The following is a 22,906-nucleotide window of genomic DNA, read 5'->3' on the forward strand; positions in this document are numbered from 1 at the left end:
GAAACTATTTAAATATCTGAGTCAAGTCCTTTATAAGGTTCATGAAATACAACAATGTCAGTGTTGATAACTATTCGAGGATAGAAGCTTTTATTCAGAAACAGGTTGCCTACACAGGCAGCTTTTATTCTTTTATTATTTCTTTTTTCTATACAGCATCTCTGCCACTAGTTCTGACAGCAAGGCAAAAGACAGGTTTATATTAAGGCAAAGGTAACTGTAATAGAAACTTGTACATGTTTCACAGTTCTTCCACAAACCTGGGGGTTTACCAAGTGGCACAAGAGAAGCTCGTTTATTCTGTTGTACAGAGATCTCGGAGTAGTCACTAGTCACTTATGAGCATCTGTGAGCTCATGTTTGTAAAAAAAAAAGGGATGTATAGCGCTTTAATAGAGTTGTGTTAATAAAAATAAAGAATTGACGGGTGAGAATGAGCCAGTAATAAATTAACAATAAATGGATACAATTATGATCTGTTGTTCTTTAAGTAAGCAGAACAAGAATAATTGTTGGCATATTTCTTTTGTATAATAAGAAATAAAACTTCACCGTGTGCTGTTTTAGTGAAAAAATTGAACTTTGCATTGGTTTGTGTTGTGGTCGATTCTATCTCAACTTGAAGATTACATAAGCACAATGTAAGCCTGGCAGTTGAGAGATAATTAATTTTTTTATATTTTATCTTATATATATCTCATATTTTATACTTATTTATCATCTGATTTTATCTTCTGATTTATATATACACTGGCGATCAAAATTAGAGAACAATTCTTAAACAATTGAACAATTCTGAAATAATGTCATCTTCACTGCTCAACAGTTGAAGGAGTTTTTGTGCTGTCTATACCATGCTACCAGAACCCCTTTTCCACAAAATAACTAAGGCATTTAAAAAAAAACATTATTTTGCAGAAAACACACTGATCAAAATTAGAGAACAACAATGACTGTAGCATGGAAGAAGATTACAACAAAATTTTCTGAAGGTTACAACAGTCAGCAATTAGAAGGGAAGTGTACAGGCCTCTGCTCTGAATGACTTCAGCACATCTGCGGCCACAGGACAGCACTGGTCTCTCACACTGCTCTGGTGTGATTTTGGTCCACTCTTCTTCCAGTCTCCTCCACAGTTCGGTGACTGTAGTGGGTTTCTTGGGCATAACTTTGTCGCCAAGGATTTTCCAGAGGTTCTCTATTGGGTTGAGATCAGGACTCTGGGCAGGCCATGTCATTATTTCAATGTTTTCAGTTTTAAGGAACTGCTTTACCCGTTTTGCTGTGTGACATGGAGCGTTGTCCTGCATGAACACTGTGGGCTGATTGGGTGATGAACGAGGGAAGGAACCATATGTTGTTGAAGAAGGTTCTGATAAACATTTGCATTCACTCTGCCATGTAGCTGTATAAGAGGCCCAACTCCTGCTGCAGAAAACATGCCCCAAACCATGACACTTCCTCCTCCACCTTTCACTGACTTCTTTACACACTTTGGGTTCAGTCTTTCTCCAGTTTGTTGCGAACATAATGTTTCCCATCGGACCCAAATAAATTAAACTTGCTTTTATCACTGAAGTGAACTTTGGACCAGTTCTCCTCTGTCCACACAACATGCTCCTCAGCAAAGCTTAGTCTAGCCTTTTGATTCTTTCTGCTAATGAGAGGTTTGGTCACTGCAGAGTGGGCTTTCAGTCCAAATGCTCTTAAACGTCGAGACACTGTATGACGAGACAGATCCTTACCCTGTTCAGCGCTGAACTGGTGAGCAATTCCAGCTGCAGTGTGGAAACGATTGCCCATTGAGATCCTCCACAGTATCTTGTCCTCTCTTGTATTTGTCTTCCGTGGACGATCAGCCTTCTTGGCAGACTTGAATGAGTTTGTGATGTTGTAAAGATTCAATATTCTTGAAATCACAGATTTGGAACGACCAACTTGTCTTGCTATGGCTGATAGGGTCATCCCTTTGGCCTTCATCTGGACAACCTGCTGCCGGAGGCTTTCAGTCACTTTAGAACGTCCCACCATCAGTGAAGAGTCAGTGAAAACTGGAAGTTAGGCTGCCAGTTAAATAGGGGTTGACAGATAATCAAGGAAATTATCACCAGGTACCAGATTAACACCAATAACTGGAAGGTATCTGAAAGTGTTCTCTAATTTTGATCAGTGTGTTTTCTGCAAAGTAATGGGTTTTTTTTTAAATGCCTTAGTTAATTTGTGGAAAAGGGGTTCTGGTAGCATGGTATAGACAGGACAAAAACTCCTTCAACTGTTGAGCAGTAAAGATGACATTATTTCAGAATTGTTCAATTGTTTATAAATTGTTCTTTAATTTTGATCGCCAGTGTGTGTGTGTGTATATATATATATATATATATATATATATATATATATATATATATATATATATATATATATATATATATATAAATTGTAATTGTAATTGTATTTATTTTTATTATTATTATTATTATTATTATTATTATTCATATATTAATTTCTTGGTTTTAGGTTCAATTGCAGTACAGGAAAATTATTTTAACATTAACAGTAAAAATAAATAAATGTAATAATCCTTGTGTTGTATGCAGGGTTGGTACAGTCAGACTCCATTAGGCAAGCGACGGGCACGGGCAGGAAAGGCATTTCAAGAAGCGGCAGAGCTGAAAAAAGGAAAGAAACCTGGAAAAGGATTAAAAAAGCCAGCAGAGGCAAAGGGGAAAAAGAAAAAGAAGTGAATTTTCCAGTTATACTAAGAGTTGTAGTTTTGTCGTTGTTTATGATAACAACACTGTTTCACTTAATTTAAGGCCTTTAGTTTCTTCTCTACAATAGTTTTACATTTTAATACTGTAGTAATTTATTAATTTAGTATTTCAATGTAAAACCTGAAGACACTTGAAAATGAACGTGGGAGACTGCATTTCCTGATTTGGGCTCTGGAGGGCAGCAGCGAACTTTCCTTCTTATTCTTAATGCTGTATTATTTCCTTTACAATGATACTGTTTGTTTGGTTTATTTCTGTGTTTGTAGTTTAATATGACTTAAATAAATTTTTATGCAAAACATTACTGAACTCTTACATTCTGACACTGAACTCTTACATTCCTTTCTAATTGCTAAATCCAATGTCACAAAGACCAGAAGCAACACAGTGACAAAATCTCCCTTTTTGTTTCCTTTTTACTATACAGTGTTTGTGCATGCATTTACCCATATTTACCTTTTCCACATCCTTTTGTAGCTCTTGGATCTGACATGGACATAATTGGGAGTAAATGTCCCAATTTGCTAGCTTGTTAATGAAAAATGCTTATGATTAGCACATTTTGCCATTAGCTGATTTTATAGCCCTGAGTTAATTGCTCTATTGTGTCCCATCTCACCATTTGTGAGAATTTTCACTTCAATTATAGTCCACAAGACCATTTTAATTTAGAATACAGATTCTAAATTCATTCAGGCCAGTCCTGTGCGAGATATATATCTCATATCATTGATAACATGCTGTACTTGTAACATTATCCGCATCTCTGAACACCCCCTAGATTCTGGTCTTGGGATTGAATTGTCTAAAAATGGATAAAAAGATCTCAGAATTCTTCCTTTTATTTATTTTTTTACATTGCAGAAAAACAATGAAGGAAAATAAATCGTATTACAGATATGTGTTGTGTTGTGGAAGCGCCTCTTCTGAGCAGTCTCATTTAGCTCCTCAGCGATGGAGTTGCTAATTATCCTGTGTAATGGGCCGCCATGCCCGTGGGTGCCAGCACGACTGCGCTGCTACATCTCGGCCCAACCGACAGCATCATTCTGTGCCTGGTGTGCAAACGTGCCAGTCTGTTTCCACCAAGCAGCTGATCCACTTCCTCTTCCTACTCTCTTCCACTCTTCTCCTCTTTCTAATGGAGTTTCAGTCTGGATTGGCATGTTCTCGTATTAACCCACTTCTCTTCTCCCAGCGCCTTTTTTTTCTTCTTATCCATCCCTTGATCCTTCCCCGTTCTACCCGCTTCTCTCGTTCTCTGCGCCAGGTGGGTTTATAGAGCATGACAAACACACTCAAGACTCTGTGCTCCTTCCAGCTTCAACTCACATCTAATTGAATTATTCAGGAGGGTGTGTGTAGATGTGTGTTCTCATCCCGAAAGCCCTGAAGCTAAGAATCATGCTATGATAAGTGAGATTTTCTTTTTTTACCTCTTTTCTAATTCAAATGTTAAAGCACATCTGCTAAAGTGCACTCACTTATAAAAGGCCATCTATTGTGTACTTTTCAGTAATGAAGCATGCAGTCGAGGGCACAGTGGCTGTATCTGTTGCAGAGATCTCTCAGTCACGAGAAGGAAAATTTTGCGGCTGGATTCGACACTTCTTTGGTAATTAATCTGCCCCTTTTGACTGTTTGCTGTTCTCATAGGTAATTTCATAACCTTGCACACGTCTTCCCTTCAGGAGTGATTCTAATTAAACATCAGTCTAATTGGATCAGTCACGTGCGTCTTTTCACCGAGAGCATGACACAGTGCTAAAACAAAGAACGTCATTTCAAGGAGCTTTTTAACCATCGTGTCTGTGTTCCTTCGTTTTTAAAAGCTTCAGGGCCGGTGCTTTTCCTTGCAGCTCGTTTTTTTCCTGCAGCAAGTCACAACTGTTTATGTTGATGCATCCAGATCCTTCCACTCCTCTCTGTCATGTGACCTTTTTGAACCCTCAGACCCTAAAACTGACCCTTAGGGTGAAGAGTGAGCCATGCCCAATTAAAATGTTTTCCTCTAACTAAATGGAGATTGTAAAAGTGAGCTTTGGCAGGAGGTCCCTGGGAAAAAAAAGACCTGTCACATTAGACTATGACTGTTTATGTAGTGTTATGTGCTCAACAGTTATAAACAGATATAATAGTCGATGGCCTTCGTTCTTTTGTGCAATGCCACGTTCAAGCTCCCGAAGATGTCATTTTGAATGCTTCAATTACCGAACAATTAGCCAGCTGGGTATTATAAAACAAAGCAATTAATGTTATGCTAATAAGCGTGATTTCTAGAAATTCTCTATCATTTGCTAATTATTCGTTAATTAGTCTGAGTTTTGTAGCATATAAAATTGCGTGTGATCAATCAGATTTTTGGTATTTAACAAACTCCTTTACACAGCTGGAAGACTCCTCATATCACTGCACAGCATGATGTCTGATCCTGCAGGCAACACGAACAGCACATTTAGCATAAATTTATAACATAACAGTCATTAGGGTCATTACGGTTTAAAGACAAGCATGTTTACATTGATTTATTTATTCAACGGTACTTGGCAGTGAATCCTGTTCTGTGATAAACAGAAAGTTTAAAGAGTTTTTTTTACAAAAATTGTTATTGGTTTTTGCATCCTCATACACGTCATCTTCCGCTGAGCAAAGCCGAATTCCAATAAGTGCTGAAAATGTGTTCTTAATCCAACCAAGCATCAAGGATGAATCATTTCATCTTGTCAACAAGAACAAATTGAAAGCTTCATCATTCATTGAACTGGTTTGCTGTCAAAAAGGCTTTCCCGCCTCACACCCAGCGTTCCAGGGAGAAGCTCCCCTCTCCACCGTGACCCTGACTGGGTTAAGTGGCTACTAAACATGATTGAGAGAGACGAGGAGATCATTTATTACTTTATTATTTGCTCTTGCAAAATTTTTAACTAAGAATGTTTGGAGAATGAGAAATACAGACAGAGAGCATTTGCTTATTTTGTGCTTAATGTGAAAATCTGACTGAAGAAGGGTCTGGTTAGCCACATTTGCAGGCTAGCAATAACCTTTACCTATACAGCAGAATTGTTCATGTCTCTGTGAGCTCTTCTCATTGTTTGTCCCATGAAAAAACTGCCCAGAAAGAAGTGAATAATTGTTGCAGGAGTTACAAAAGTAAAAAGGGCTAGTGCTCAAAAACCTGAAAGATACAGAGAACAATTGAAACTCCAGACAGACTATAATCCAGCAGTAACAATTCAGCACTGGTTGCAAAGAAATGAAACTAATTTCTTGATTTAATCACATTATGGACCTCGTTGCAAAAGCACAATATTTTGAACACTAAATTTAAGTCTCAATAGTTGAACAATAACGAAACAGCAGCATTTTTACAGAGTAGCCACTGGCAATAATTACCAGGACTTAAGAAAAGTTATGTGGGAAGGAGTGCAAACCTGTTACTTCTTTATAGCTCCTTTGAAAAGCTCCCTAAAAGTGCCTACAGTGAGAGTGAACTGGACAGGTCGAAGTTAGCGTACATGCTGGGACACTTGAACCAGGTGAGCTGTTCATTCAAAGCCAGGTGTGCTCCTCGTCAATTACAACGCTGCCCCACCACCTAATTACCAGCCACTCTGCACAGGTCAGACACTCAAGCAGGGGAATCTGGGAAATCACAGACCTGGCGCTGGCTTTTAGAGCTGGGGAGGGACAACCCCAATGAGCACATTTAATGGCCCCGGAAAACCAGAAGTGCAAGTGATTATTCACATAGCTTGTATTTTTTGCATGAGTTTCCCGCTAGCCAGTTTAACCCAAGCCCTCTTCATTAGACTAAAATGAGATGAAAGCGATGGGCTGTGAGGTTTAGTGCTTTTTATAAATCTTGTCTTCTGGATTCTTTGTCTTAGGTCACTTAAGGGTTCCTTGCTTTCTAAATAGGTTTTACTTGGTTCACATTTATCAGTTGCAGGGTTCTACATCAGGTTCCACTATGAAATACACAAACTATAGCCAAACACATTCACATTGCACCTACAGGCCATTCAGAATAGATCATGCCTTACATTACCTAGTGCCATGTTTTTTGGTGAGGGAGAACCACGTGCAAACCATACAGACACAAGGAGAGAATGCAAAACTCTATAAGGTACATACCCTAAGTTCAGAACAAAGTTAGGACCCTGAAGCTAATCTTTAGTATGCATTTATACTAATAAAATTATCTTTGTTCTATTTTTTTATTCCTTCAAGAATTCCCAGTATCGCGGTATTAAAATGTTCAAGGTCACATAATTCGTACGGTGGGTCTGCAGGGACTGTGATACCTCAGCGGGTTAGGTTTTGGCGCTAAGACAAATGATGAATTCCCAGGACTGTCAGAGAGACAGTGTTGTGCCCTTGAGCAAGATCTTAACCCTTAACTGCTTTGCCCTGTGCTTTCATTGTATTCACAAATAAAATAATTGCTTTGGATAAAAGGATCTGGCTAATGAATACATGGAAATGTCCTGGAAATTTATACAGCAGATTTTTCTGAATGTGAACGCTAACGTAGGATCCCATGAAGACTAGAATTATGTATTTATTTATTTTGTACTTTGAAAAGAAGCCATAAACAGGATCAAGTAGCAAGTAAAAGATGACAGGACATCATTAGAAGGATTCATAACTTTATTACTAATCATACAAAAGTTAATAAATACTGCTAATGAGAATTATGGCAATAAATGAATATTCCAGAAGTGAGATCACTAATCCAGCATAAAGCCTATTGTTCCTAACACATTACACACCTAATCATATAAAAGCATTGCCACAGCCACAGTTCTGCATAGGCATGTGCAGGTTGGTGTGGCTGTGGTGAGCAGGCTGTGTGTATCTAATTAGCGTATGAAGAATGAGGAGACAGAACTCATTAGGCCTCGGGAAGGCTGAGCATACTCTCGCCCTCTCACCATAATAATGTTGAATCCACCGCAAATCCGTGGAACTACAATACTTCATCAAATGTCCGCTGGTTCAGGATTAACCCTGCTGCTGACACTCTCTCACTCATTCTTCCTGTTATACGCTCCTCTGAATCTCCGTCTACCTGTTCACTAGTCTCTTTTGCTCTCTACGTTTTCATGTTGACAAGCAGGTCGTAATTGACCTGGTGTTTTTCATCTTTCCTTTAAAACTCTGATGCGCCATAATGAGCCTGAACTAAGCGATAGAGTTCAGATTGCTCTGTTATCTATAATGGCTCTATAATTAAAGTTGCCAAAGTCTTAAATTACACCGAGCAAAAGAAAATTGGAACAAGGCTAAGTCTACATGATTTGAGTCACTTTGATCTGATTTTCTACACTGTACTTACAATTAAAAGTTAATTCTATTGAGTACTGAAATTCATTTTACTTCTGTTTGAAGTCTTCTTATAGATTTGCTTGAAAAGAATTGGCAAAAAGGGCAATGAGCAAGGAACTAACCCAATTTTAGTATCATAAGACTTCCACTCTATTTTAGTCCTCTCGCCTGTACCAGTAATTAAGCATGTAATTATTAAATAATCGTCTTTTGAGACATGTGTGTGTGTGTGTGTGTGTGTGTGTGTGTGTGTGTGTGTGTGAGTAGCCTAAGGGTGAATTTGCATCAGATCTAATATGGCCACCATGTGTGAGACCACAATGAAGGCAGACTCGAAACTGATATCCTGTACTTCTAAACCAATAAGTGTCTACTAATTGAAATGTCTTTATTTGTGTCACGTTAGGCCCAAAACATGATCAAAAATAAGACATGATATATACAATTAATAAACCTGGCTTTGTGCCAATGTGGAAATTCCATTGCAACCCAAAGTGGCAGGTGATTTAATTCTATTAGAGCTATAGAAAGGAGTCATAGTAATAAATATGAAGCAATGCAATTCAACCTGTTTTATTGTTTTAAATGACATTACATTGTTTGTGCCATTAAACTCTATAAACTTTATAAAGGTTGTCATATCTGGAGTTGTAGTTCTTACAAAGTCAGAGTAATTCTTACTGTAAATGACTGGTCACTTAATTTATAAGGTTTTTGTTTAAACATTGTTTAAACAAATGAAAATCTGTTGTTTTTAAGCACCATGCAAATGTATGAATAAAGATTAAAAGGATTTGAGGTCTTTAAATGGAAAGATCAGAAATATATGCTCTATTGTTCTAACAAACAAATACACTGATACACATCTGCATAATACTTGAATCATTAGATTCTGTTTGTTAAATAGGCGTTTTCACACAGAGAGGGCTTCCCTGCTTGCAGAAAAATGCTTTAAGCAATGCTGTGATCGAGGTCTGTTACTGAACAACTGCAAGGAGTTTTAAAATAACTATAGCCTTTAATTAGGTGTGTGCAAGACACCTGGATTTTGAAGGTTTGAACTGCATTTACAAAAAATGCTCAAAAATTATGATTTGAATATCTTTTTTTTCTAGCCTCGCTCCTGGTCAAAGTGTGTGTCCCTACATTTTGAAGACCACCTGACAAAATGAAATCAAATTATTGTTTTTAAATATAAATACGCTTTATTATAAATTCTGCTACATTTAAACTTATCATAGATATTTAATTAATAAAATGTAATAAAATAAATCATTATAGTGCGCTGTAAATTAAAGGCTGTAGTGTAAGATGGTTTGTTGTTTTAGGGTCCCACAAAAACCAAAGGCACAAGCAAACAAATGGAAGTGAAAAAGAAGCTCTGGCCTCCTGTTGGACGTCATGCACACTACATGCACACTACACAGGCTGTTATTTTAATGCCACATACATACACTCATTAGGTTTTTAATGAAGTGATGTTTGTCTATGGATGCCTGTGCTCACAAAGTATGTTAATGCATATAATGCCACTCTACATGTGGTGACAGAATAACAGAAGCAGTGATATTTCAGGACATGCTGTAGGTGTACAGCTCTACCCACTAACTCCTCTGCACAAATTTTGCACCAGTGCTGTGACTGCCCCCGTCATTCATCTGTCTTGAAAATGTGCCCCTAAGGCTTGGATCACTGATGCCTCACCTCATTTCCTCTCTTTTATAAAACAAGATGAATTGGGCCATGGCGTCGTGTCATAGTGTGAACAGTTTAATGCACGGTGCGCTACAAATGAAATGCAGAATGTGACGATTACTGCAGCACTCAAGACTTATTTTATTAAGCGTGACTGGCGGTAAAAATGCACCAAGTGATACAAATATCTGCCTCAAAAAACCAATTGGCCTAATCAACGAGGTGACAGAGTAGCCCTAAAGCATATGTTCAAACCGCTTCATGCTCACTAAATACAAATCCTGGTAGGCTTTAAAGCAGAGTGAATACAAGTTGGTATTTTGTCGTATTCCCAAGTTTCTCTACATGCAGCATTTGGACAATGTATTCACATTTTTGTATATATTTCTCATATGCTTGACATTTATGTCAATTATTCATGTACACATGGGAGTTTTTTAAGTTAATTCCTATTTTGTACATCACATTATAACCATGCTGTCACATGGCACACGGCAGAGATATTGCACATTCCACATAAAAAAATGCAATCCTTTATTGATCACTGGCATATTTAATGAATTGTCATTCTGTATTTTTCTGTGTTCTGAAATTTTCATAATAAATCAATAAATAAAAATGCACTAGCACACGTTACTCCCATAATCACAGCAAACATATGATTCTGTATGTGACGTTTTTTATTTTTTTAAAGCCACAAGTAGATTAAACATGAAAAAATACAATGTGTCCAGCTTTGAGCAACATCAAAGAGCAAAATATATACATACATGTAGGTAAATATGACATTATGTCTGTATAATAAAATGTATGTATAAGAAATTTTATCTACAGTAAAAAGAAGGGAAAAGTTTTTAGACTGTCTGAATTGCACATTAAAGACTTTGACTGCTTTAGACATGAGACGAGCTGATGAGAGAGCAATTCTTCAATGCTGATACAGTATAATATGCACAGTTCCTCTCCAATCCCCCAGTGTGAGAATGCAGTGTTTGTTCTGCCTCTGTGAATATTGACTTATATGGGAGATCATGAGCACCACTTGACTGGAGAAGAGGATCAATAAGCCCTGTACTTATTCCTTTGCACCTTAGGAAGAACAAATTCGCCAGGCTTGATCTCACATTGTCCAGGGACAGTTTAAAGGTTAATAAATCAATTTAATTTAGATCAAATGATCCAAAATCGAAGGGCCAAAAGGCCAGGGATTTTTTAATAGCTGTCTTCAACACAATCAGAGAGAATTAAAAGTGTAGACTGCAGAAAAAGCGCCATGCCTGTGGCCTTTCCTAATACATCTGAATCAGGAGTGAAGGAAACAGCGAGTCATGTTTTCATTGGAAGAGGCGAACTGTGCCGAATAAATTATAGCTGACATTTGGGTCTTGATGAAAAGGTTGAGCCTGAGACACGGTAACTAAATAATGTTGAATGGTCAAATGCTTCGGGCAACGTTTCCGAATCCATTTCCCGGCAAAACTGCGTCCAGCAGCAATAAGAGCCTTTTAATTGGTTCACCCAGTGAGTAAACCATTTCCAAATGCAAGGGGCATTTCAGCACAAGTGCCATATGTCCTGGCATGTGATATACTGCAGCTCATGCATGGTGAAGAAAGGTGTGCTAGTCTGAGCGTGGATATTCGGCAACCATTATCGCCACTGTTGCACTTTATTGTTCCCGTGCTGAAGGTCTTAAGGGCAGTCAGTGTCTCTAGGGCCCTTCCTTAATTTAGCCTGCAGTAATGCTTCCCTTACTTCCACATAATGGATGACCCCACACACCACCATGCAGGAAAGGTTTAATTAAATCATATTCCAATCAGAATTCATGTTGTTAATTAAACTGGATAATTTATAAGTACAGAGGGGGGTATTTATTAACTGCTCTCCAGTGCTGGTGCTATGGCAGCATATTAGAGAGAGTGTTACCCCCCCCTTCCCCATGACACACCACCCCATACCACCCCACCCCACCCCATCCCATCCCCTCACACACACACCCTCCAATTCTCTCTCCTTTTTCTATTGATGCCTCCACATGATTGATAATGAGACAGTGACTGCTGTACTATTTGTCTAATGGCTGTGCAATTAAATCCCCTTGTAAATGACCCATGCCTCATTTCGTTCTAATCTATGGAATTTTGATTGAATTTGTCAGTGCTAATTGAAAAATACTGCTATTTAATGTCTGCATTGCAGTTGGAGCTCAGGCTCCTTTTAATGAGACAGTGTCCCTGTGACCCTGTGCAGGGAAGGGGGTGTCCTTGATTTGGATCGGGGCGGGTGGTTCAGGGGGGGCAGATCAGAGGTCATGGGTTTAGGGTGGGTGCGGAAAAAGTCCCTGAAGATTAAGAATAATTTGGGCCATGTACAAAAAGGGCTTACATGGATTTTAATGATCTGGTTGAAGCACATGATTATAATAAATAAATAAACATGTGGCTGCAGGTCTTTCGCACCAACAATTTCTTCAATTATCTGAACTCTATAACAAGATAAATACATATCAACGCCGTATGAAATGATAATGAGGAAGATACGCAACTAAAAATTCAATTAGAAATTATTAAAATTCTTTACACAAGCAGCTTCGAGAAAATGGACCAACGTGACCTTCTAGGGCTTTATATGATTTAAGCAAATGCATTAAAAGAAATGTTAGTTCGAATGAATGTCACAAAACACATTGTGTTTCAGTTTAATATATATTCAGCCAAGCAGTGGTGTGTGTGTGTGTGTTTGTGTGTGTGTGTGTGTGTGTGTGTGTGTGTGTGTGTGTGTGTGTGTGTGTGTGTGTGTGTGTGTGTGGTGTGCTCAGTAAAATGGGTAATATACTTTTACATTAATGCTTTAAAGATACACTATGTAGTATTGACAATTATAGGTAGAAGTGTAAAAATACCAAACCAGGAACAAATAAATGCAGAGTTTATAATATTTTTCGATGAATTGTTGAATGTTTAATTTCTTGATGCGGAAAATGTCTGTTTGAAGACTGATCTGCCGGATCTGCTGAGAGCCATTTGGTTTTATTTGATATAAATAAACAAAGTAATAATATAATATAATATAATATAATATAATATAATATAATATAATATAATATAATAATTAATAATATAATATAATATAATAACATCCATTTTTATTGCACAATGATTAGAGTTGAATTGAGTTATGATTTGAGTTGGATTTCAGTATACATATAGCATTAATTGTGCATCAACTGTGTGTGTGTGTGTGTGTGTGTGTGTGTGTGTGTGTGTGTGTGTGTGTGTGTGTGTGTGTGTGTGAAGGTGCAAAGGGATTCAATAAGAGCTAAACTCAAAGCTGTGTTTTAAAAACTGTTATCTAATATATCAACAAAATATATTTTGAATTTATAATTAAATTTTTTATTTTTTACTGCAGTCTACATATTTGGCAGTATGAATTAAATGAACTATAAAATAGCACACCTTTTTTTATTAAAGCTTAAGATATATTAAGATATTACAGGACAACCTGAACTGTTGCTTTGGAACTGGAGAATATGATCATGATCATTATTTCTCACCTTATTATTCATCATCTTTTGCACATCTTAAATCTGATCATCCCTGCAGCTGTTATTAGTCAGTATGGGACAGTAGTGACAGCTGAATGGTGGCTGTAGATCGCTGAAGATGTACAGAGATGCTGTTCAGCACTTTACCGAATCCGACAAAAGGAGACGCGTTCACGGAAGCTTCGTGTCCACGCGCTCAGACGGACCAATAGGAAGGGCAGGTTGTTTTGTGGGCGTGGTCTGGACGCGCGATCGGGGCGCTTAAACCCAAGGAGCGCAATTTAAACTCTCAGATCATCAGCAGTAGCATCTGATCACAAACAGTCAGGATCAGCAAGAAGAGCTTGAGAAGATAAAGTTAAAGCGAATTGAAGTGGATCACAACGAAGATACGACAAAAAGGGTATCCTGGGTATCTGGGTGCAGACTGAGATACGCACATTTTGGGGTTTTTTTGCGCAAATATTCTTTTTACATTTTTATTTTTTGCTTTGCGTGGAGAAAAGACCTCGAACGCAGACGCAGTGACTTTGATTTCGCTCCGGAAACGGACCTACAGTCCTATCACAGGATTAGCAGCGGTGTGTGTGTGTGTGTGTGTGTGTGTGTGTGTGTGGGTGGCTGAGCTCAGGATCCTTCTCCCTCTGCGCTCTCACCTGACACGTACTCTAACACACACCCATGCTCAGTTTGTCGGGATTGTATTACAGTGGTCCGGTTCGGATGAGCGGCGAATGAAGGCTGTGGAAATCCTGCACCTCTGCCCCAAATAAACTTTTGCAACTTTGTCAGTAAGAAACAATCGAGTTAATGAGTGCTGCATTCGGCTCGTCCTTCACCATGATGCAGCGTCCGGTGGGAAACACCACTGCCTTCAGCATCGACTCGCTGATCGGCGGCTCGCAGCAGCCCAGTCCGGGTCACTTCGTGTACACTGGTTACCCCATGTTCATGCCCTACCGCTCTGTAGTGCTTCCTCCTCCACCACCACCTCCTCCACCACCACCTCCACCCGGTCTCACTCAGACTTCTCATCATCATCAGCTCGCCGCTATACCGGGCGCGTTTTGCTCCAGCTTGGCGCAGGGGATGGCGCTCACCTCCACGCTCATGGCCAGTTTGCCCCAACACCCGGATGCGGCCCGGAAGTTCGGCACGCAGGCTCTACACGCGGCGTTCGACAAATCTCACGAGATCCGACTGGAGGCAGAAGACGGAAAAAGTGTCTTAACCAAAGAGACTTCTGCGCTTCTGTCCTTCCACGATGAGCCTCTGCAATGCGCTACAGGTGAGTACAGAACAAGCCATGTTAGGAATTATTATTATTATTAGATGGAGTAAAATAGTATAATATCACGGGTTTGTTCCCATTGAATAAATGATGCTTGAGTTTTAAATGCGCACCAAAGTTTGGAAAATATATCAGCGACACACATCATGGCACCTTTTCATCATTTATTATAGAATATAAAAAATAACAGCTCTGGATTTTTTTCTACATGATTTTATTGAAATGCGTCTGAACTATAAGAATTTGTATTAAAGGCAGTAAATGAATATTTAGGACCAGAAGTAATCATGTGCAGTATCATTATGTCCCTCTGTAGGACATTAACGCGTATAATTGAATAGTGGAGGGTTTCATTTGAGCTCGAGACTAAAGAGTGACTGGTGTCCTGTAAAATGTCACTCGATTTGTTAATGACAACATAACGATTTTCGAGGCCTCGGGGGGAAATCCGTGTGGGGCTGCGGCGTGAGAGCCACGTATCAGGTGCGGATTAAAGAAGTTCAAAGACTAGAGCCTGGGGGTGAAGTGCACATGACTTCCTTAATTCAGTCCTGTTTAATTGAGGGATGGAGGAAGAGGATGTCCTGCTTCAGGGTTTCAGTAAAGAGAAAGCAATGTCTCCATCGAGAAGTTTAAAGGACCATCCTGACTGTACAATTCATTCCAATTCAGTTTCAGCGCTTTTAACATTAGACATTGTCCCAAATCAGCTTTATAGAAATAACATGAATTTATATGTCAGTATCTACAAGTGTATGCCCTAATGAGCAAAGCAGTGGATACAGTGAGAAGATATAAAAAAAAACTCCCTGACATGGTATGAGGAAGAAACCTTGAGAAGAACCCATCATCTTCTGAGTGGCACCAAATGTCCATTTATCATTTGGAATCATTCCTTATTCATAATTGTCTCCAATTTGACAGAAGAAGCATAAAGCGTGGTGTATAATATAAATAAAATATAAAAACTACTGATCTGATCGTTTGAAATGTTTGCGATCATTTGAAAAAGTTTCTTTTTAATGGAATGATTGTAAATAAAAATGCATTTAAAAATAGTAAATAGGTCATTTTGCTATTTTGTAATTGCTACAATTAATAAACAAAAATCTTCCAAATATATATATATATTTTTAAATCTTCTACATTTTTGTATTAAACAAGTCTCAAGTTTTTTTGTGTTTGTTTGTTTTGCACCAGCAAAAATGGCTTTCACCTTTAGGGTGCAAACAGAAATATTTATATCAATGACAAATAATAATAATAATAATAATAATAATAATAATAATAATAATAATAATAACAATAATAATAAATTATCCAAGTGGCACTAATTGAACGCAACCTCGTTTGGTCCGGTTGTTTTCAGGGGGCGTTTTTACTCCACGCGCAAACTTATAATTGACTTATTATTAACGTGTTATTTTCCAATGCATGTTTTTGCAGTGAGGAGTCACGGAAAGGACGATCCCAAGGAAGACGAGTGCACCAGGAAGGACGAGAGCTTCTCCATGGACAGCGACCTTGACTACAGCTCGGACGACAACATGGCCCCCGCGTCCAACCCTCTGTGCGCCAAAGACGACGGTGACGCGAGCGCGGGCCTGGAGGAGAGCGCGCGCTCGGGCAGCGCGTCCTCGGGAGGGAAAAACCGCCGGCGGCGGACGGCGTTCACCAGCGAGCAGCTACTGGAGCTCGAGAAAGAATTCCACTGCAAGAAGTATCTGTCACTGACGGAACGCTCGCAGATCGCGCACGCCCTGAAACTCAGCGAGGTGCAGGTCAAGATCTGGTTTCAGAACCGCAGGGCGAAGTGGAAGCGCGTGAAGGCGGGCAACGTGAACACCAAGGCGGGCGAGCCGTCCCGGAACCCCAAAATCGTGGTCCCTATCCCAGTGCACGTGAGCCGCTTCGCCATCCGGAGTCAGCATCAGCAGCTGGAGCAGGCCAGGCCGTGACCTGCACTGGGGCTCTGGACCAAAAACTAAAACCCTCCAACAAATTGAACCGAGGCGAGAGACACGTTTACACAAAGCCACCTGTGAAATCTGAATATAGTCCATTTATACGCGGATTTCTCCCTCTGCGTTCACACGAGAACAAGCGGTTTATTTCACCAGAATTCCCGGTCACGAAAAGAGACTTTTATACTGAACACTGCGACAAAATAACACACATCCAAAAGTGTTCACATAGGGAGTGTGTTATACTACATACAGTGTAATGAGGATTGGGACGCGGCCCATGTTCTGGTAACTGGGCAGAGAGACAGGAGCACACACTGAGAGAGAGAGAGAGAGAGAGAGAGAGAGAGAGAGAGAGAGAGAGAGAGAGAGACTGAATCGATAAATAAATTAATTCCCTGTAGATTTCAAAGAATGTGAAGTTCTCTTTCGTTTTGTTTCTCTGTTGTTTAGTGTGCGCGTGTGTGTGCGCGTGTGTGTGTGTGCGTTTTGGTTTTTTTGGAACAGAGATGATGATGATGATGATGGTGATGATGGTGATGATGGTGAATACATGGAGCACTTTTCCGGCTCTGATCTGCTGAAGCACTGAGGAAACAGTCCTGCCTTCGAGATTATGATCTGTTCTGTTATTATGTGGGATTTTTTGTTTTTGTTTTTGTTTTGTTTTTCGTTTTTTTTAATCAATTCACCTGATTCTCCTGATTTGCTATTTGTTATTTTTGTTCTGTTTAGTTGTTGTAACTCCATGAGGGCACGCTGCTAATTTATTTCATATTGTGAAAAAGAGTTGCTAACCTGCGAAGAGTTTATTGAGTTGAGATTGTGTGCATTAAAGTGGAACGTGATTGTGAAATCCTCTGAGCCTGGTGCTTTTATTCACTTAATTACAAATTGAATGGGTTTGAAATGCTTTTATTGCCATGTAAAAGACCCACTAAATAATAATAATTATTATTATTATTATTATTATTATTACTTTTGTTATTATTATTATTACTTTTATCATTATTATTATTATTATTATTATTATTATTATTATTATTATTATTACTACTTTTGTTATTATTATTATTACTTTTATCATTATTATTATTATTATTATTATTATTATTATTATTATTATTATTTTACCTGCCTGATTTAAGAGCAGTTGCAGTTAATAGAAACGTAAGGCAACGATGTTATAAATAGGATAATTGTGTGTGTGTGTGTGTGTGTGTGTGTGTGTGTGTGTGTGTGTGTGTGTGTGTGTGTGTTGGGGGTTACGAAGTATTTCGTTTTGCACGCAGACAAAATCACAAACCCATTCATGTGCAATTTAACATCATACAAATAAATGTATGTTGCACCTATTTATAGATACTAACCTTTACCTCATTTTTGGGTTGTATTAATTTAAACAAAAAGATTTTTTTGGTAAAATAAAAATAATAATGAAATAAAGCTTCCAAATTGATTAAATTTAAAATGGAAAATAGATTTCCGCTTTTCATTCCATGCAATTATTAATATAAATTTTTCAAAAAAATTTATTGTAAAATTATCTTCATTTCTGAGAAAAAAAAAAAAAAAAAACAGTATTACATGAATGGTGATGTGCAGTGAAGTGATGGTGAGTGATGTTTGCTGAAGCGCTCCAGAGAAACGCAGAAACGAATAGAAAGAAAGAAAGAAAGAAAGAAAGATAGATAGATAGATAGATAGATAGATAGATAGATAGATAGATAGATAGATAGATAGATAGATAGATAGATAGATAGATAGATAGATAGATAGATAGAAGTGCAAAACATGCACACAGTCTGTATTTCTGTACTAATTCATGTGCTTGAACTTCTCCAACAACATATTCTTTATTAAACTCACACACTAGCTCTACTTCTCCCTAGTGGGAAGAGTAAAATACAGATTTATAGGAGCTGAGTTTCTGTCCATAAGGGAGCCTCAGCGGGCTAGATAAGCTCTTATCCATACATCACTGACAGACACACACACACACACACACACACACACACACACACACACACACACACACACACACACACACACACACACACACGGCTCAAGTGCCTAAATGTGCACTGAATTCATCATAAGATATCTATGAGGTAAAAGCTATAGAAAGAAACAAAATGGCCAAAGTGTGAGCTTGAGAGAGAAACAGAGGGAGATCTGACAATTGCTTTAACTCTAATGATTTTTTTTTTTTTTGCAAATAGTAATCAAGGCCAGCCGTCGTGGCTGACAGATAAATGGGCCCCAGGGGGATCGGCCAGGCCCTCAGCTTTTCACTCCTTCGTGTCGCTTGCGCACTAAATTAACAGCAACTTGTCTGAGGCTCAAATTAACCTCCAATGATTAATTCTGAAGGAGAACAAGCCCTGAGACTCATGCCACCTAATAGGCACTGGTTGGAGGACCAATAAGTCGTCTGAGCCCCTTACACACACACACACACACACACACACACACACACACACACACACACACACACACCAACACACACACTTCTTCAACTGACCAAATTTGTATGTGCAAGGCAAATAATAAAGCAATTCATTGGACATTTTATGAATGGAATCACATAGATCATGCTCTTCCAGGAGGCAGCAGTCAGCAATTTTTTTATTCCAACTCATATATGTGTATCTGATTAATACTGCATTACTGTCTATAAACCACGAGACATTCTCTTAATGCAAATGACACATGCAGTCTTCTACATCAGACCCTATATTGGTTTAGGATGTTTCATTAGTTAGGACTTAGATATGCATGAAGTATTAAAATATCATTTTAAATACATTCTTCTTGGAGGAATGAATTCCCATTAATTATTGTACAGTGAATAAATGAATGGTCACATGTAATCCATTAAATAATCACATTTAATTAACACCTTTTTAACTGCATACACATATTTAGAAACACTGGTTTTTCATTTTCTGTTTTAAACAAAAGTCATATATATTAAAATTCATTTATTTTCCAAATGCCTGTTTTCATATTGTAATCTTTAGCACCAGTGTGTGTGTTACAGAAAACACTTCAGTAGCTCCTCTTTCCTCTGAACATCGCAAGATTATCATCACACCATGATGGCCCTGCTCACGCCTCATTTCTGGGCCTCTCTTGCATTCCTAATGCCATTAACGTGTGAATGTGAGAGACACACACACACGCACACACACAAACAGATGAACACAGCTGTGTTAATACCCTGAAGCTTATACACTAACACACTGGACTCTATCACATTAGGAAGTGGGAGTGATTTATGATGAGAGATGATCAGACTGGATTTGGACAAGATGTTCCACACTGGCAGCCTTTTCATCAGAACAATAGCACTTTATTCACTGCTGTCTCACTCAATGTGCAGGATTTATTTAGAAATGTATATCTGCTACGGGTTGTCATGATTCATTTTAGAATGTTGTGTAGAGACAACTGAATTATGATCTCCCAGAGTCTCTAGTTTAATTCAAAGCTTGGATCAGTGTTTGTGGAGGACATTACATAACCGTGCAGGTTTCCTTCTGGGTTCTTCGGTTTCTTGCCATCTTCAAAAACATGTCATTGGGTAAATTAGCTACTGTAAATTATCCCCAGGTGGGAATGGTGCATGGTGCAATGCGATGAATAGGTATGTGTCCCATATCTGTATAAGTGTCTGTCTCCATTTATTATTCATATCATTTCATATCAGAAATGTTATCTTAATATTAACACAATATCACACACACACACACACACACACACACACACACACACACACACACAGAATCTATTTCCTCTCACAAACTGTTCGGTTTTCCTCTCTGTCTCATCTAATCTCTTTAATTACATCTGCTGTCCCAGGCTGCTCAGGCGTCCTTTGTCCACTCTGGTCAGGGGGCCTTTGTGAGAGTGAGCACTGTCCTCCTGTCCCCTCCCCAGCTGCTTTGTAAAGCTTCCTGAGATATAGAGAGATAGAGAGAGAGAGGAAGAGGGAGAGAAATAGAGAGAGAGAGAGGGCGAGAGAGAGAGACAGAGGGAGAGGGAAAGAGCGAGAGAGAGAGAGAGAGAGAGAGAGAGAGAGAGAGAGAGAGAGAGATTAGAGCACCATTATCCCATTAGAGTCTCAGCAGAGTCCACAGGGCCTAGCATGAAACGCCTTCATCTATACCACAGAGTCCGAGTGTCTCACAATAGCCTGCAAGTAAACACACACACACACACACACACACACACACACACACACACACACACACACACACACACACACACACACACAGGTGTGTTTATGAGGGTAAACATGGCACACAGAGAATTTTACTGCTATAAAATTAACAAATATATTTTCTATCAACTGTCCAAAGCAGTATGAAATGATTTGACTTGTTATTACTGTCAATTTTGTTTTTGAAACTGTATAAAGTTTGCTGGGTTGGAATGAAAACCTACAACCCACACTGGCCCTTTGTGGAAAAGATTGGACACCCCTGCTGTAGAGGTTTTGGCCTCTATAGCACTTCTGTACACAAATGTAAGGTCTAACAAAATAAATGAGTCCAACAATAAATTGGTTCTGTATTTTATGCCATTTCTGTTAAAATGCTGAAAAGCCCATATTTTGGGTCTTAAACCGGCACCAAGTTCAAATAATGCATTTCCTTAGAACATTAAATTTACACTCACAATATGAGCATTCTTCTGATCAGAAAGCCACAATATATTATATAAAACCTGAATATGAAGGACTGCAGTTTGGTAAGACTTTATACTCTATTTAACATCAGCTCAGTTGATTTGTGTTTTGATCCACTGTAATAAAATGAAAAAACAAGTGTAGGCAACATCTACATTATAACAAACAATGGATGCATATTATAGCAAGAAATTGAATGAAATTACACACATTTCTGCTTTACAAAACAAAACAAAACAACTATAAAATAATAAAATAGCCAACAGTACGTAAACACTCATAATGTTGGCATAATGTTGGAAGCATTCAGTTGTATAGAATGTCTTTGTATGCTACAGTATAACATTAGGATTTTTCGTCACTCGGAGAAAAGGGTCTAAATTATTCAAAAGGGGCATGACAATGTCTCTGTGCACAAAACCAGCTCCATGGAGAGATTTTAAAGATATGGTTTTTAAATGTTGGAGTGAAAGATGACTGGCCTGCTATAGAGCTCCCTATTGAACATCTATGGAATGAATTGGACCACTGACTACACCCCTCCTCACACTACATCAGCACCTGACCTGCCCTTGTGGCTGAATGAGCAAAATCCCCACAATCACATTATTATAAAAGCAATTTCAGACTAAATGTGGAATAGAGTGTTTAAAAAGCCCACAAGTGTTTGGGTCAGGTTTCCACAAACTTTGTGGAACAGATCATTACCCTGTTTACGTCCTTATGAATTACAGTGTTCTGAATGAAAGCCTTTATACCAGCATAAATGTATTTATCAAAAAATAAAATAAATACATAAAATTTTTTTAAAAAGCATAAGTGAAATGTGAGAGTTACAGGTTCACAAGTGGGAAGTGAGCATCATACACATTAGCCTCAGGTCTGATGTCCTCAAAATCAGATTTATAAATGAGCTTCATCATCTACACGAGCCTCTTCACTCGAATAGCAGCGGGAAAAATAGATTGCGACACTTACTGAAAAAAAAAAGTGAGTGGTGCTCGATGGTGCAAGTCATCACCGGGTTGCACTCAGACATCTGCGCGTTCTCTTTGGTGATAGGAGCGTTTTGTTACGTCACACACCTGCATTTAAATCACTGAGTGAATGAACTCATTGTACAGGAGTGAAGTTGAAATGGCTACTTACCAAACATCATCTCTACATGCAGACAGCAACATGATTAGTACACAGAGGAAACATATTCCTCTTTTATTTTTCATTTCTCGTTTATTGCCGCACAATGTTTCTCCTGTAAAGATGTTTTTCTGGTCACATTTTGCATAAATGACATCCCCGTAATATTTACTTAAACATTATTAAATATTTTACTAACAATGATTAAGAAGCACATGCTTGTCAGTTTGTGCTGCAGCTGCTGGATAAATCTCAGCATGGTCACAGCTTAGTCAATCTCAAAGTAATGTTCCAGAATATTAACATAGATCATTTGTTCACATAATATACACTAAGGACAAAAGTTTGTGGACACCTGACCAAAGGACCACATATCTTATGGTCCACTGTTATGGGAAGATTTTCCACTAGATTTTGGAGTGTGATAAGATTTTTTCTAGATTTAAGCACCCACCAGTGAACCGATCACTGAACAGC

At 38.5% G+C, this 22,906-nt stretch overlaps 2 protein-coding genes across 2 annotated transcripts in view; both read left to right on the forward strand.

Annotated features, from left to right (window-relative positions):
• Window positions 1-3,066, forward strand: part of iqca1 (IQ motif containing with AAA domain 1) — a 50,665-nt gene extending 47,599 nt beyond the window's left edge. The window contains 1 exon segment of the mRNA XM_046847493.1: window positions 2,595-3,066. Within this exon segment, the coding sequence (XP_046703449.1) occupies window positions 2,595-2,741 (147 nt within the window). The 3' untranslated portion in view covers window positions 2,742-3,066.
• A 10,587-nt stretch (window positions 3,067-13,653) lies between these two features.
• Window positions 13,654-17,448, forward strand: gbx2 (gastrulation brain homeobox 2). The gene is made up of 2 exons (XM_046853929.1): window positions 13,654-14,632; window positions 16,082-17,448. Exons 1-2 carry the CDS (start codon window positions 14,155-14,157, stop codon window positions 16,591-16,593), a joined length of 990 nt encoding a protein of 329 aa, XP_046709885.1. The 5' UTR covers window positions 13,654-14,154; the 3' UTR covers window positions 16,594-17,448.
• The last annotated feature ends 5,458 nt before the right edge of the window (window positions 17,449-22,906 follow it).

Source organism: Silurus meridionalis, chromosome 1 (genome assembly GCF_014805685.1).
Source record: "Silurus meridionalis isolate SWU-2019-XX chromosome 1, ASM1480568v1, whole genome shotgun sequence".
NCBI classification, from domain to species: domain Eukaryota; kingdom Metazoa; phylum Chordata; class Actinopteri; order Siluriformes; family Siluridae; genus Silurus; species Silurus meridionalis.